We start from the raw sequence: 16,524 nt of genomic DNA, 5'->3' as shown, positions 1-16,524 counted from the left end.
TGAGTATGACCTTGTAGAACAGTTAGGGAAGACACCCGCGCTCATCTCCATCCTTGAGCTCTTACGCATATCCCCTGCTCATAAAGCTATTCTTGACAAAATCTTGAGAGACACTGCCATTCCTACTGATCTGAACATGGACCCATTTCAAGCCATGGTGGGATACCTTTCCGTTCCACACTCCCTTACATTCACAGAAGCCAATGACGCCTCCGTAAGTCAGCCACATAATGCACCTTTACACATTGAAGCTTTCATACACAAACATAGAATCAAACGAGTCCTGATAGATGGAGGAGTAGGTCTAAACATTTGTACATTGAGCACAATTAAACAATTGGGATATTCTGATAAAGCTGTGAATTCTACAAACAAAATCACCATCAAGGCATATGACGATGAAGAGCGTTCATCCAAGGGCATAGTCACCTTACCTCTCAGAGTTGGGCCAGTTACAAAGGATTTGGTTTGTCAAGTACTTGATCTGGATCTCACATACAATATATTGCTAGGACGTCCATGGATTCATGAGATGGGAGCAGTCCCATCAACATATCATCAATGTATCAAGTTTCCACACAATGGAGTTGAAGTGACTGTCAAAGCAGATCCAAATCCATTCATATATTGCAACAATTTGCGACCTAGATCAGAAATAACAATTCCAGCTAATCGAGAAGCTGTTCCATCTTTAGCATATGTGGATCCAGAATCATTGAAAGCTTCTACATCCAAACAAGCAGAGCTAAAAGAAAAGTTCAAGATTAAAGACCTGGGATGTGGTGAGTATATCTTTCATGTTGATCAACTCCCACTGTCTCCTAAGCCATTCAATCGACAAGAACAATCTACAAGCAATTTGAATATCAAGGAATTGGGTGTGAACCACCTAGTGTTGTGGCTACTAAGTCTGAATACAAATCTCCTCTAGTGGTGCAAGCAACTCTTGATATCAATAGTCCTAAGAGTGGTTCCAGCAAAGAATCTATTGAGCATATCGCTAGCCCTCTTGAGAAATCACATAGCTTTACCATATCATCCACTCATTCCATTTCCACTCCACTTCCAGACTTGGATCAACAAGAATCACAAAAGCCCTCACTCATTGGGGATCACAAATAAAGCTTTGAAAAGAAAAATCTAAAAGTCAAAAATAAAGAAAAGTCCTTTAGTCCAAATCAAAATCAAAAGCTATTGGACTCTGCAAAAATCAAATTCAAGGATAAAAATCTTATGAAAGAAAAAGAACAAGAGTTGATCTCCCCTAATATCAAAATAACTGGGGGCAAAAGTTCTACAATTTCAAGTCAAAAAACATACTTGTTGATCCTAAGTCTCCATCATGCTATCCTACTTTCATTTCTTTTCACAATCATAAGCCTTCATAACTCTTCCACTTGTTCCACACATCCATCCCCTTCTGGTGATACATCATGGACCTTTAATGGAGCTTCCTCGAGGGACTTTGTTATCAGGGATGCCCAAACTTCTTCAGGTGACACGCATACGGCCCTGTGTAGTCCACACACTAGTAATTCTATCTCAATTCCTTTATCAAGGAAGACAGTCACTCGAGCTACACATCATTCAATTAAGGAACAATGCAGTTACAATCACAAGGTCAAGCCTCATACATTTGAGGTAGGTGACTTGGTTCTCAGAGAAAACCCCAAGAATCAGCAGGACATAGAGAAGAAGGGCAAGTTCGAACCAAATTGGCTTGGTCCTTACATCATTACAACAGTATATGGATCTGGGGCATATCAGCTCTCAAATACAGAAGGTGAACCTTTGGAGGATCCTATCAACAGCATGCACCTTCGCAGGTTCTACGCATAGCTCTTCGAAATATCCTAATTCGAAAAATACAAAAAAATCAAAAAAATTCAAAAATACAAAAAAAATTCAAAAATACAAAAAAAATTATAAAACAAAAAAATTGTTATTGGGTGAAAACCTAGCAAACAGGCGCCTTGTGACACAAAAAACATTGAAAAATCGAAAAAAGTAAAGAGAAATAATTTCGTCCAACGGTGAAAACCACTTCGGTGGCGCCTTGGGCAAGTACCATGGTGAAAACTGGGTCACCAGTGCCATGCATAGAGACATTGCTCCTCCCTCCTTCAGGATTCTCTTTCATTATTTCACTTTGCACACACTCACAACCTATTCGTTCATAATAAACTTACCCATTCCCATCATGGCTTGTTATTGATCTATCCCTAAGATTGGTTAGCCATTCATAATAAACCTCCCTTTTCCTCCCTTTCCATCCATAATAAATCAGATCCTATTTGTGGCTAAGGCAAATCCTACGTCTAGTGATGGGTGTGGAACTGAGAACATCACATGTTTCGAGGAGTACAGTTTATTCTAGCTTTCTTCAGTCTATTCGCGCACAATCCGCAATAAAGCAACATTTGCATCATAGATCCGCAATAAAGTTTCGTCTTCTCCGCAATAAAGTATCAGTTTCATGGATTCAGTCAGTTTCAGATGAGACAGCAGCATCAATGGGCTTCAACAAATCAAATCTTTCAACAGACTCAAACAACATATGGTTCAGTGCTATCTATCCTTTTTGTGAAAGTAAACATTGTGACCACAATCAGATAAGACTTATACAAGTGACAAGAGACACTAAACTTGAGGACTACAGTGGATGTTGGTGTCGAGTCTTGGTTTTCTTTTGATTTTATCTTTCTGGTGACATGTCTTTTAGCTTTTTCGGGATGTCTCTGACTAGAGATTCTATCTCCAGGATGTCTTTGACTAGAAAGGCGAGGATGGGGTATCGTCACCTATTTGTATTTGCTGTCTGTGGATTGTCTTTTAGTAATGCTATGACTTGTCCAAGGATATGAGGACACTGTGAGTCTAGTATGAACTGGGGCATTCCTTGTTTGTGACTGTCTTATCTCCATGCAAACGGGTACAATGACTTTCTGGGTTAAACATATGCCTCGTTTGTCATAACCTACTTGCCATAATAAAGCTCAATGATGATAATGCACAAGAAGCTCTTTCACTTTCATATCTTCTATCTTTCATCCCCCTTTCTTGATTGACTTCCATCATCCTTCTTGAGTCCATGTAGCCTGCTATCACATGACTGAGTATAATGACACACCAAAAACATTTGCATTTCATGTAGTTTGCACCTACATTACCACATATAAGCATTTCACACATACATATAGATATCACAATTGCATCACATCCTGCACACAACACCTGTTAGCACAATTTACATTTGCATTATCATATTCATCTGCATTACATACAATCACATTTGCATCATGCATACACATATAAAACATAAAAGAGCAAAAAAAAATATTGCATTGCATCATATACATATTTGCATCCATTTCATAAGCATCACATAGAAACATACATCACATAGGCACACATGCATATAGCTGCCGCAAAGATGAATCATCTCATATATATATATATAGAAAGTGTCATGATACAATGATGTCAAAATCATATGGCTACAATCACCCGCAGGTGTCTACATCATTATACAAAATGGTACAAAACTGATATAGAGGAACTCACTGATCACTCTTGCCAACACTATTGGTAGTGCTAATCCTATCCATGTCATGGTGTCCCATGCCACATGTCCCACCCTCATCTCCAGTCCTGGATCCTAGAACACTCATCTCAGTGCATCCTTGTCTCCATCTCGATCGTAGGGTACTAACTCCCCATCGATCGGTATCCGCAGAATCCTATATACATCCTCCAGGGTGACTGTCATCTCACCCATCAGCAAATGAAATGTACATGTCTCGGAGTGCCATCTCTCCGCCAGTGCAGTCAACAATCCCATGTTCGCCCGAAACTCAAGCACATACAGAATATGTCATAGACCCATAACCTCAATCGTACCTCGGTTCTCGGTTGTCAACTCAGGTTGCAACCTTTGCATCGATGGGCATCTCTCCCGTGACTCTAGCATCGGCAAATACTCCTGCAGTCAAGCAACTCAATCATGTCAATTATAGTGGCATTCACTGTTTATCACAAAATGCTACTTGCTATCTAAATGCATATGGCTATCTACCCTAGTGACACTCACTGTTCATCACAAAGTGTTACTGATTATCCTAGTGGTACTCCCTATTCATCACAAAATACTACGTGTGTGACACTCCCTGTTCATCACAAAATACTACGTGTGTGACACTCCCTGTTCATCACAAAGTGTCACTCACATTTGCACTCTTTGTTCATCACAAAGTGCTGCTCATATTTCAGTACTCCCTGTTCATCACAAAGTACTCTATCTTGGTACTCACTGTTCATCACAAAGTGCCTTGATCTATCCTAGTCTTCCTAGAGGACCTGCTTGAGTGTATTCTCTCAGCAGCATATCCAATCGACAACATATGTTCATCATAGAACTGCCGATTTGACCTAGAAGACACAAATTCACATTTTTTGGACACAAATGCTTTTTCTTGACATAAACGTGCATTTATTACATTAACTAGCATGCATTAATGACAAAATTAAATGCGTCAAAGTACGAGGAGGTTTGGTGGTACTTACCGGCTCTCCTGCCTCTGTTGGTCTCTGAAATCGGCGAACGCGGTCGAATCTGTGCACGAAAGCCATCGCTGCTGACTGCTGCTGCTCTTTTCTCGCTCTGCACTTTGATCTCATGAAGGTGTAGATGACAATGAGGATGTCTTTTGCCCGTGGTCTATCTTATAGCCTATCCTAGCCTTAGTCTTCATTTTCTCGAGTCAGTCTTCTTCATCCCGTAACTTTGTCACTTTATTCGGTCAATCCATTCTAGCCTTTCTTTCTTATCGAGAGATTGTCTGCAATCTTTTCAGACATTTTCATCCAATCTCTCGAGGGGGCCTATCATTCCCATACTGGGGCAACTCTGTATCAGTTCATATTATCTTCTTTGAAACAACGCGACAAGCCGCATTGTCTCAAAGAGGGGCAAAATGTAGACACCCAAAATTGTCATGTCTAATTAAATAAATATTTTATTTATTTAATTATCTAAGCCTAATTCTTCTATTAATTAAATAAATCTTTATTTATTTAATTAATTCATTTATCCTCTTCTAGCCTTATTTCTCATTTAAATAAATACATTTATTTATTTAAATTATCATTTTCCTAAATTAAATAAATATTTTATTTATTTAATTGATCCTATTTCTTCTATTAATTAAATAAATCTTTATTTATTTAATTAATTCATTATCTTTTTCTACACATGACACATGTCATTCATCTCTTAATTCCTACACTACCTACCTCTTTCATTATTTTATTATTTCTTCTACCTACCCTCTAATCATAGCCGACCTCCTTTTACACCTTTCAATCTTATCCCTCCATTTCTTATTGTGTCTTCTATTTAAGGAGATGCCTTCTTCATTATCAAACCTTAATCACTCATACTAATCGACAATTTGGAGGACTTGACTACACTACGATTCTACTTGCAACCACATTCCGTTCTTTGTTGAGCTCTTGTGCACATAAAATCTGAGAGCAAATATATCAAGCAAGATCAATGGAGATAGGAAGAATGGAGATCAAAACCCTATTGGACATGTGATGGTATAATCTTTGTGATTTCATGTGATTTGCATTGTCTTAGGTAATCTTCATATGTTATGGTGGATCTTTGTTGATTGTTAGGCTAAGGTTTTGTGGTTGGATTCATTTAGCCTTTCAATATTGTTATTATTGTTATCCATTTTCACCATATACAAAAACTTTAAAGTTTACCAAATGGATGTCAAAACTGCCTTTCTGAATGGTTATCTTGATGAAGAAGTTTATATGGAATAGCCAGAAGGTTTTGAAGTTGCAGATAAACCTGATTATGTATACAAGTTAAAGAAAGCACTCTATGGCCTTAAACAGGCTCCAAGAGCTTGGTACTCTAGGCTGGATAATCATCTTACAACAAATGGATTCACTAAAGGTGTTGTAGATAGAAACTTATATGTTAAAGTCAAAGGTAATGATATCTTAGTAGTTGAGATATATGTAGATGATATTATTTTTGGCTGTAATAATGATTCCTTATCCAAAAAGTTCTCTAAAATCATGGAATCTGAGTTTGAAATGTCTATGTTGGGGGAACTAACATTCTTTCTTGGTCTTCAAGTGATACAACTTTAGCAAGGTATCTTCTTGTCACAAACCAAATATGCAAAAGAGATGATTAGAAGATTTAATATGGCAGATTGTAAACCAATCAACACTCCAATGGAGACAGGTTGTAAGTTGACCAAATTTGATGACTCACCCAAGAGGTAAACCAATCAGAGTATAGGTCAATGATTGGAAGTCTATTATATTTAACTGCATCTCAACCAGATTTAATGTTTGTAGCATATCTAGTCTCACGCTTTCAATCTGCACCTAAACAATCTCATTTGAATGTTGTAAAACAAATCTTTAGATATATTCAAGGCACACTAGATTATGATCTTTGGTATCCTCGCAATAATGATTTCACTCTTGTTGGCTTCACTAATTCTGATTGGGTCGGTTGTCTAGATGATTGTAAAAGCACTAGTGGATCTACCTTCTTTCTTGGTGATTGTCTTGTTGCCTGGCACAGTAAAAAGCAAGATTGTGTCACTCTGTCCACCGCAGAATCTGAATACATTGTAGCCACTGCATGTTGTACACAACTGATATGGATGTCTCATCAAATTAAGTTGATATGGGCATTTCTGTTGTTAAACCTATTTCAATTTATTGTGACAATACAACTGCAATTAATCTTTCTAAAAAATTTGTTATGCACTCTCGCACTAAACATGTTGCCATCAAATTCCATTTTCTACGAGACCAGGTGTTGGCTAATGAGTTTCAGTTAGTATTTGTACCTTCACAAGCCCAAGTTGCTGATATATTTACAAAAGCTCTATCTAAAGACACATTTGAAAGACTCCAAGACAGGTTGTGAGTTCTCTCTCAATCTTCTCTTCTCAGATCCTGCACATATTAAGGGGGAGCATAGCTCTCCACAAGCAACACTCTGTTGCTTTGTCCCTTTGTCCTTGAGACAAAAAGGGGGAGAAAATTGGTATCTGTATCTTGACAGTGATCTGTGATTGGTATATCTTGACAATGATTTGTGATTGGTATCTGTATCATCTTGGTTTTGATATTGTAGTCTTGTATCATTGACAACAGTTTTGTATTATTGACATGTTCTTGGCATATTGATATTATTCATTGACATATCTTGGCAGATTGATATTCATATTTTGAACATATTGTTTTGGTTCTTGACAATCAGATATTTTGTTGTTGGTATCTTGGCTTCTGATCTTGGCATTGCTTTTCTTGACGTGGCATTGGTATTTGATACAATGGTCATACTTGATACTGCATATTTGACAAGCTTTATTGTGGGCAGTGGTTATAAAGTGACCTATTACTGTGGCATACTCTTATTAATCGGTTTTGTGGCCAACATATGGTGTCATCTTTTGTTTGGCACTTGATCTTTCTATGATACATATTTGATGATTACAGTTTTCATATTGCCTATTCCTTTTCAGGTCAATGATGGCATGGTTTTTGCCATCAAGGACAAAGGGGGAGTTTGTTGACTTCAATTTGTCTTGATGCTAAAAAGAGCTAAGTTAACTTGGCACGGGGAATATGTTGGTTAACTTGCGGTCACCTTTGATCATGGTCAGTTTGACCTTACCCAACATCATAAGTGATTGCATGGCATAAAAAGTGAATAGACAGTTTGTTTGACTCAGCACTTGCAATGTAAATGCTAGGTTATTATGATCCATGTGGGAAGTGATATGTCATGGATTTGAAATTAAATTCATTATGGCTTGCGGATGCTAAAGTCTTGGTAACACTTTGCAAAGAGAACACAAAAAGCAATTAAACTTCTTTATTCCTTTCGAAGCCACAAACCCTAGCCTCTAAGCCGCCACCATGAGCATTTTTGTATCTGTGATTAAGGAGGTTAGTTTTGGTTTCAGCTTGTGGGTTTTAATTATGTTGAGCAGCTCAACTCAAACTTTCATTTGGTGGTTTTTTTCAGCCGTTTTCTCTAGATAACGGGCAGATTTATGGGATTTGCATAAGGATTGTCTATGGTAATCTTCAGGTGATTTTGGTTAACAATGGCAGAGGTAATATCATTATCCAAACTTATTTATGTTTCAATTATGTTCGGTTATTTGTATCAAGAGTCTTGGAAAACTTAATGGAAGTTTTTAGAAGATGCTTATTATAGTTTTCGGTTAAAATGAGATATTCCTTTTCAGAAAGATACAAAGTGTTTAAGTGTTTTGAATCAGTTAGTATAACTGTTTTGATTTCGTTTCTGCATAACTTCAGTATCCCTAACTCGGGTTTTCATACTCTACTTTGAGGGTTTCTTCTACACAATATGTTGAATTTGTTTACATATAAAGATGGACATTATTGTGAGTTTTCGGTGGTGAAAAAAAAAAAGAACAGAACATCTTAACCTATTCCAAAGAGGGGTTTCTACAGAAAAATTTGATTGATCTTGATTCTGCTCTGGTTCTGATACAGAGTACAGATTGTAATCTTTGATTGTTGTAAGGTTACAATGATTACCTTCTATAAATGAAATCTTTTGCTTATATTGATATATCTAACTCATTCAACTCATTGATAATTTTGTAGTTGCAAGATATATTGCACCTATAAGGTTACCAGTGATTGTAATTTGAGTTGTTCTTGATATTGTATAAGACATAAGGGTTGGTGCTCCTTGAAGTAGATACTTCTAAATTCAGTGTACAGAGTTGGTGCTCTTTGAGATAATAAATGGATTATTTGACAAGTGGTTTTTCTACCCCAAGAGGGTTTTCCACTCATGAAATCTTTGTGTCATGTGTCAAATGTGTTTTATATTTTCCATTAGTTGATCAGCTCTGATACTTTCAGTTATTCTATCTAATATATGTTTATTTGTTGCACATTATTTATTGTGTTCTTAAAATCAAGTCAGGAACCTAATCTCTTTTCAGTTAGATCATTATTGCATATCAAGTCAAGAAGTTTAGCACAAAAGGATTACTCAATCAGTTAATATTGAATGATCTGAAATGAATGTTTGCATAAAGTTTTATGTATAATTTGGATCTCTGAAGAAACTTTGTGTTTTGGTCATAAAATATAACTTATCGTATAGTGAGTCAAATTTTTATAAACTCTGATTCACCCCCTCTCAAGTCTACCCACTTCCAACAAAAACATGGCCATAATAGAAAGCTTGAGCACTCCCCTTGGGTATTAGAAGACCTCAATTTCCCTACACTATACGCTCAGCATTTGCACAAGCAATTCATTGCCTGCTTGTGGAAGCAGCACTGGTCCTATTGGCGCAAATCCTAATACACAGCAGTGCGCTTTTTCTTCACAATTTCAATCTCGTTGCTTTTTGGTTCCATCTGCTGGGGTCTTGGCTCAAAGAGGTTTTGTGAAAGACATTCTCTACTTCATGTTATGGTTCAAGATTTTTCTACTTTTTGGACTACTGACAATATTTGGTTAAATGATTTGCAGAAGTGAGCAGCAGGATTTGTTGAACGCTCTCGGATCGATGTTTGTATCTGTCCTATTTATTGGAGTAACAAATGAAATGACTGTGCAACCTGTTGTTTGGCTTGAAAGGATAGTCTTCTACCGTGAGAGGGCCGCTGGAATGTATTCGGCCCTACCTTATGCATTGGCTCAGGTTTGTCCTGATTTTTGGTATGTTTTTTCAATTGGAAACACTCTTTGGGGTAACTGTCAAGGAAACCCTCAGCATAAATTCTGGATATAAGTGAACTTGAGATTTCAATTTTGTCCCGGCCGATAACAATTGAGTTTCCGCATGTGTTTACTCAAGCACTCCTGTACAGCTCTGTGGTGTACTCCACGGCGGCCTTTGAGTGGACGGTGGTGAAATTTTTGTGGCATTTCTTCCTGTTATATTTTACCTTCCTCAGCTATACGTTCTCAGGAATGATGGCCGCAGCACTTACTGCCAGCCATAAAATAGCTGCAGTTGTGTCAGTGCATGTCCTGGTGTTGTGGATTCTCTTCTCGGGCGCCATGATTTCTCGCAGGGTAAGAACCTTGGTTTTTTCTCTTAATAAAAAATGACTTTAAAGAAGATGCAGTAACTGATAGTTTGTGGTGGTAACAATCACAGAGGTGTCCTCCATGTTGGAGATGGTTTTTCAGCGCCAATCTAATGGCATGGTGCCTCTATGGTCTCATCACTTCGCAATATGGAGACGTGGGGACTAGTCTAAAGATGGCAGACGGGACAGAGATGTCTGTGAAGCATTTTGTGGAGAAGAATTTTGGCTATCATCGACAACATTTGGCCAGCGTGGGGATTCTGATGGCAGGATTTTCTGCTTTGTTTGGCCTTGTATTTTTCTTGGGAATCAAGCTTTTCAACTTCCAAAACCGGTAGATAATGTTCATAGTTGAAGGCCAATTCTCAAGGGATAAATGCCACAAAAAATGTGTTAGTCCAATGTTAAATGTAGAGTCCAATGTAGAATGTAGGCTCTCCATTCAAGAGTCCGCCTTTCAGCATTTTAAAAAGGTTTTTTTTAATATTCAACTGTATATTTGTAAATAAATAAATATGTAGCATTTTTTTAAATATGTTGTGCAATATTGAAGTATACGATAATATTTTGATGTTCATCGTTGTGTGAAAGAGGTGTTTCTTTAATGTGATCTTAGGTTCTAGATGTTCTTTATATAAAAGACAACAGGTGCAAGATGAACATTTTGTATTTCATTGGAAACAATTTATAAAATTTGAATTTGAAAGTTTAACATTCATTTTCACAAATCGCATGATTAATTTGGAGATTTGATCTTGTGTGACAAATGAACCTAATATTTTAACTGGTTTGTGGGTTGAACATAAATGAAATTAGATAGGGTTTGGTCATACCAACCTTTAGTAGAAACTATGACACTTGTACATTTGTCATTATAAAAAGAACAAAGTGAGCCCAAGACCAAAGAGAAAGGGTATACATATACTTTTCACTAATACATTTGATGCAGGGACTTCGCGGGGTCATAACTTTTAACTCAGTTGTCCGATTGGGCTGAAATTTTACACGGACATGTATCTTGAGGAGTTGATTGGATTGCCAACAGAACCTAGTTTGGTAGGGTCTCCAAAAATTCAAATTTTCAGGGTTGGTCCTTCATCTAAGGCCTCAAAATTGGCTTTTACTTTTTTTTTCGATTTTTTAGTTATTTTTGAGCTCGTAATCTTTATGAGATTAGAAAGTTGGCTTTTTGTGTCATAAGAATGTTTTTTAGATTTCATGATTTTGGGGATAGATTTGAAAATTTCCATAAATGGCAATTTTTGGATTTTGTAAAAAAACTGCCCAAAAAAAGAAAATTTTGGTGATTGTTTAAAATAGGGACTTTTTCATTGTAATGGAGGATGGTTGGAGTTGCAGAGAAGAATAATGAAGAAAATTTGATCCAGACTTGTGTTTATTTCCGATTATTCTTTGTTATATTGGTTATGTTTTAACTGGCTACATCAATATTTTCCATCCACTTTAACTTACATGTAATCTATTGTAAAGATGCATGCCAAATAAAAATCAAGCAACCAAAAGTAAATGTATACATGCTCATAAAAATAATGAAAATGATATATACAAATGTCACCTTTTAGTATACACTCTTTGAAATTAGTGAGCCATTTGAAAGAGAAAAAAAATCTAATGAGTAGCATCTATTAAGCATCTTCAAAATAAGCATAAGCATAATTGTAAACTATCTAGAAAGAGAGAAGTAAATGAAAATAAATTGTCAAAGAGTAGTTGTGTAGTATGCCATGGATGGCTAATATAATAAAATTTGTCTCAATAGAAATATAGTACTTCAATAGAAGTATAGTATTACAACGAGGAACTATAAGATATTAACCAATGGCTATCGTATCATGGTTCCATCTTGAATTAGTAATCATAAGATAGTCACATATAATCATATTTATGAATATAAGGGACCTTGTATTCCCCCTTTTAGTTAGTTGTATGGGTTGAAGCATAAAGATCTATCTCACTTGACGGCTAGTTCCAAATTGTAATTGTGTGTACAAGTGATATTGGATCACTCAAAATATTTTAATTTACTTATTTATTCTATTTGTTGCTTTTCTTTTCTTTCCATTGTTATCTCTCCATCTCTCTACTTGTACTTTCATCCCTCTATCTCCCTCTCTCTCCCTCTTTATATACTTATCTCTCCTCCCCCCTATCTCTCTCTTTATCACTTTCCCTCTCTCCCTCCTTATTGCAAACATATCATGAGCATATTGGTAATGGAGTTTGATTATCTTTTTGATTTAGAAGTTCTATTTCAGTCTTATTTGAATCCATGTAAGTGGATGTATAATTGATTTGATGCTATCACTTCTACATTAAGACTTTTGTTGCACAAACAACATTATTTGTTAAATGGTGTACCAAATAAGCTAATATACTACATAAATGTATGCAAAAAATAGATTAAAATTTTCTCTAGGTGACCTTCCACACCTCTTCAACATACCCCCGACACACCTAGGGGAAGAGCACTAGTAGTCGTTATAGTTCCAATAACCATTCACTCCTTGTGTCCTAACTCTCAAATTACTAACTTTAAAGAAACCCCAAAAATGATAACTAAAAGCCCATTAATAAATTTCACATGTACTAATAGCCACCCACTTTTTAGCATTTTTGGATCATAATTGGACCATTGATGCATATCTACTAGGGCATTTGTGTATGACTATTGGAGCATTGTGCATAAGTATTGGCAATTTTAAATGTATGGTTATTGGAGCATCTTTAAGTAGGTATTGGGTGACACTTTGAAATGTATATTTTTTTACCCTTATATGTATAGTAGATCCCAAAGCATGCATGCTTACTACCCATAGCCAAGAACAATAGCTATAAACAATTAAGTCGCATATAAAGACAACCAAAAAAATCGTCAACTATAACATTTAAAATCTGCAAATGCTCGAAATTAATTATAACGACTAGGTAGGCTTCCCTTAGATGCGATTCTTAATTAATAAAAAAATAACCAAATCGGTGTTAACACCATAAGACTGGTAAGTTTCTCTCGCAAATTCGGTCAGGCATAATCGCGACCTCATTTGTTTTTCATGTTGGGTTATTTTACAGTCGACAAAACTTAAAAAGATGAAAATATGTGCATCTTTGGCGAGATCAATTCTTCTTGCAATCCAGAAATGGAAGATGAAATACTCAACCAGCTCTGGGTGAGAGAGCCGAAGATGAAAGAAAATTACCCCTCCAATATCAACATCGTTCACAAATAATTTATAACCCCATGCTACCAATTTTGACGAAGAACGGAGTGATGCTATTTCATTGCCATCGTAGCTTGAATACCAATGTACATTTACAACGCTTCAATTATAATCACAAAACCCAAATGCAATTCACAACCCACCACTATATCAATTTCACAGTATTATGTAGAGAGAGCCCATTGAAGGAAGCGCCACACATTTTGCTTACAACACACATACCCCCGCTAGAATCCTCTACATATCGTCAACCGTTGCAGACCTGCATTGCCAAGAATGCGCTTTCTCAATTTAAACAATTCCACTCTTTTATCACTCACAGCGGATTTGCCTTTGCAACACACATTTTATCAAAATAATCTTATCAACATGTATGTCAAATGCGGAAGTTTGGCTGATGCTCGTCAAGTATTCGATGACATGAAAGAACGAGACTGTTTTTCATGGAATACCATAATTGCAGCTTACAGAAGAAATGGATATGCTAACCAGGCATTGATATTGTTTCAGCAAATGCAACGAACAGCCACCCAACCTGATCAGTTCACCTTTGCCAGTATACTAGAAGCCTGTGCCGATACGAAAGCTTTGTATCAGGGAATAGGTGTCCATCAAAGCATAATGGAAAGGGGATTGTTATCGGATGTTGTAGTTGGAAGTGCTCTAGTAGACATGTATGCAAAATGTGGAAAAGTACACAGAGCACGTGAACTGTTTGACAAAATACCGCAAAGAAATGTGGTCTCGTGGACTGCAATGGTTACAGGATATGCACAAAATGGTGCTCTTGATGAGGCTTTATTTCTTTTCGAGGAAATGCCTAGAAGAAATGTGGTGTCATGGAATGCAATGATTGCAGGGTATGCACAAAATGGTAGTCTTGACAGGGCTCTAAAGCTTTTTAAAGAAATGCCTCAGCGAAATGTAGTCTCATGGACTGCGATTGTTGCAGGATATGCACAGAGTGGGTTTGTTGAAGAAGCCTTGGAAACTTTTAAGCAAATGCAACTGTCAGGTGTAAAGCCAAATTCCACAACCATTGCCAGCATCCTCCCAGCCTGTGCTAAAATGGGAGCTTTGGAAGAGGGAATGGAAATTCATCAAAGAATAATAGAAAACGGATTTTTGGGAGATGTCGTAGTTGCAAATGCCCTGATAGACATGTACTCAAAATGTGGAAGCATACAAATGGCAAGTGAGGTGTTTGACAAAATGCTTCAACGTGATGTAGTCTCGTGGAATGCAATGACCGCTGGATATGCTCAAAATAGGTTTTTTGAAGAGGCCTTAGAAACTTTCAAGCAAATGCAATCGGTAGGTGTAAAGCCAAACTCCACTACTTTTGCAAGCATCCTTCCAGTCTGTGCCAAAATAGGTGCTTTGGAACAGGGTATGGACATCCATAAAAACATAATCGAAAGTGGATCTTTGTCTGAGGTTATAGTTGTGAACGCCCTGATAGATATGTACGCAAAATGTGGAATCACACAAAAGGCACGTGAACTGTTTGACAAAATGTATCAACGAGACTTGGTCTCATGGAATGCAATGACTGCAGGATATGCACAAAATGGCTTGTGCAAGGATGCTCTTGGGCTTTTTGAACTAATGAAGTCTTCTAGAACATACCCTGACCATGTAAGCTTCACTTGTGTCTTATTTGCATGCAGTCATTCAGGTCTAGTGAATGAGGGGTGTAAATACTTCAATTGCATGAGTAACACCTATTTCATAATACCTACAATTGATCATTATGTGTGCATGGTTGACCTCTTTGGCCGTGCTGGTTATCTCAATGAAACTCTAAATTTTATCATCAAAATGCCAATTAAACCTGTGGTGGTTGTGTGGATGTCTTTGCTGGGTGCCTGTAGATCACACAAGAATATAGAGTTAGGAGTATTTACTGCAACGCTCCTTTTTGAGCTGGACTCTACAAACACTGCAACTTATGTTCTTCTGTCAAACATCTACGCAGAAGTGGCCAGGTGGGGTGAGGTTCATAAGGTAAGGAAATCAATGAAAGATAGGGAAATTAAGAAGATACCTGGATGTAGCTGGATTGAAGTCAATAAAACGGTACATACTTTTTGGGTATGAGATAGTTCATGCCTATAGACTCAGGATCTGTGCAAAGTCGAAGAAATTGTCTTGAGGGATGAAGGCAGGAGGCTATCTTCCAGATTCCAGATATTTACTGAAAGACGATGACAAGGAAGAAAACGAGTTAGTCGTGTGCCACCATGGTAGGAAGTTGGCAATTGCGTTCGGATTGTAAAACATGGATCCTGCAGCAACTATAAGTCATCAAAACCCTTCAAGCAGGTGTTGACTTCCACATTGCAATCAGTGTTATCCACTTTCACATTGCAATCATAGTTATCTCCAAAATTGTTAAGGACATATTGTAAGATTTGATTGATTAAGCAGGGAAGGGCCCTGAATCCATTAAATGAATCTAATTACAGACAAAAGTAGAGAAACAGAAACAGTTACATCAGAAATTGGCCATTAGGTCAAGCCAAACAAGAAAACAGCATACGAACAGAGAAACAGGACCAGAAACAAAACACAGAAAGAAATAGACTTAGCAAAGAGAGTTCCAATCCTTTGACAAGGAGCTCATGGTCTCCTCCCAGCAAGCTACATCCAGCAACTGATGTCTCTTCTTGTATACTTTCCATGTTTATTAGTATGGATGAGATCAGTCTCACAAATTGATCAAAAAGGTGTTATTTTGGTTTTTTTAATTTTCATTTCTGCATTTAGCATTTATGTCTATTTTTTGTAAGATTTCACGTAATGTACAACATTACTTTCGATGTGTTTATTTTTAAAGATGAAGTAAGAGAGATTCATTATTGTATTGGAGAAAGGTTGAGTTTTTTAATAATGATTTTTTTTATTATACTGAGTTTTTTTGAGTTTTCCCATGTTGTCTTTGCTTTCTATCATTTCAAAATGGAACAATGTTCTTGTGATTAGTAGTAGTAAATCAATCTGTAAAAAGGATCGGATTTCATTTTGTGTTTCTTAAAAGCATTTTTGTTTCAAATTTTCAAGCGTTGGGTGATCTAGAGATTATAAGGCATTCTGTTTATTCATAAAATCAGATAGTAGTATGCAGGGTGAACACTGCCTTCTGT

At 36.8% G+C, this 16,524-nt stretch overlaps 2 protein-coding genes across 2 annotated transcripts; both read left to right on the top strand.

Annotated features, from left to right (window-relative positions):
• Nucleotides 1-6,721: 6,721 nt before the first annotated feature.
• On the top strand, nt 6,722-10,477 carry LOC131072829 (ABC transporter G family member 32-like). The gene is made up of 4 exons (XM_059220483.1): nt 6,722-6,960; nt 9,574-9,762; nt 10,002-10,122; nt 10,208-10,477. The coding sequence occupies exons 1-4, from the start codon at nt 6,722-6,724 to the stop codon at nt 10,475-10,477; spliced, it is 819 nt and encodes a 272-aa protein (XP_059076466.1).
• Nucleotides 10,478-13,747: 3,270 nt separating this feature from the next.
• Nucleotides 13,748-15,963, top strand: LOC131072815 (pentatricopeptide repeat-containing protein DOT4, chloroplastic). Its single transcript, XM_058009090.1, has 4 exons — nt 13,748-14,036; nt 14,145-14,388; nt 14,560-15,457; nt 15,847-15,963. Exons 1-4 carry the CDS (start codon nt 13,748-13,750, stop codon nt 15,961-15,963), a joined length of 1,548 nt encoding a protein of 515 aa, XP_057865073.1.
• The last annotated feature ends 561 nt before the right edge of the window (nt 15,964-16,524 follow it).

Source organism: Cryptomeria japonica, chromosome 5 (genome assembly GCF_030272615.1).
Source record: "Cryptomeria japonica chromosome 5, Sugi_1.0, whole genome shotgun sequence".
Lineage (NCBI taxonomy): Eukaryota > Viridiplantae > Streptophyta > Pinopsida > Cupressales > Cupressaceae > Cryptomeria > Cryptomeria japonica.
The sequence above is the reverse complement of the archived record's forward strand: the minus strand, read 5'-3'. Positions and strand labels throughout refer to the sequence as shown.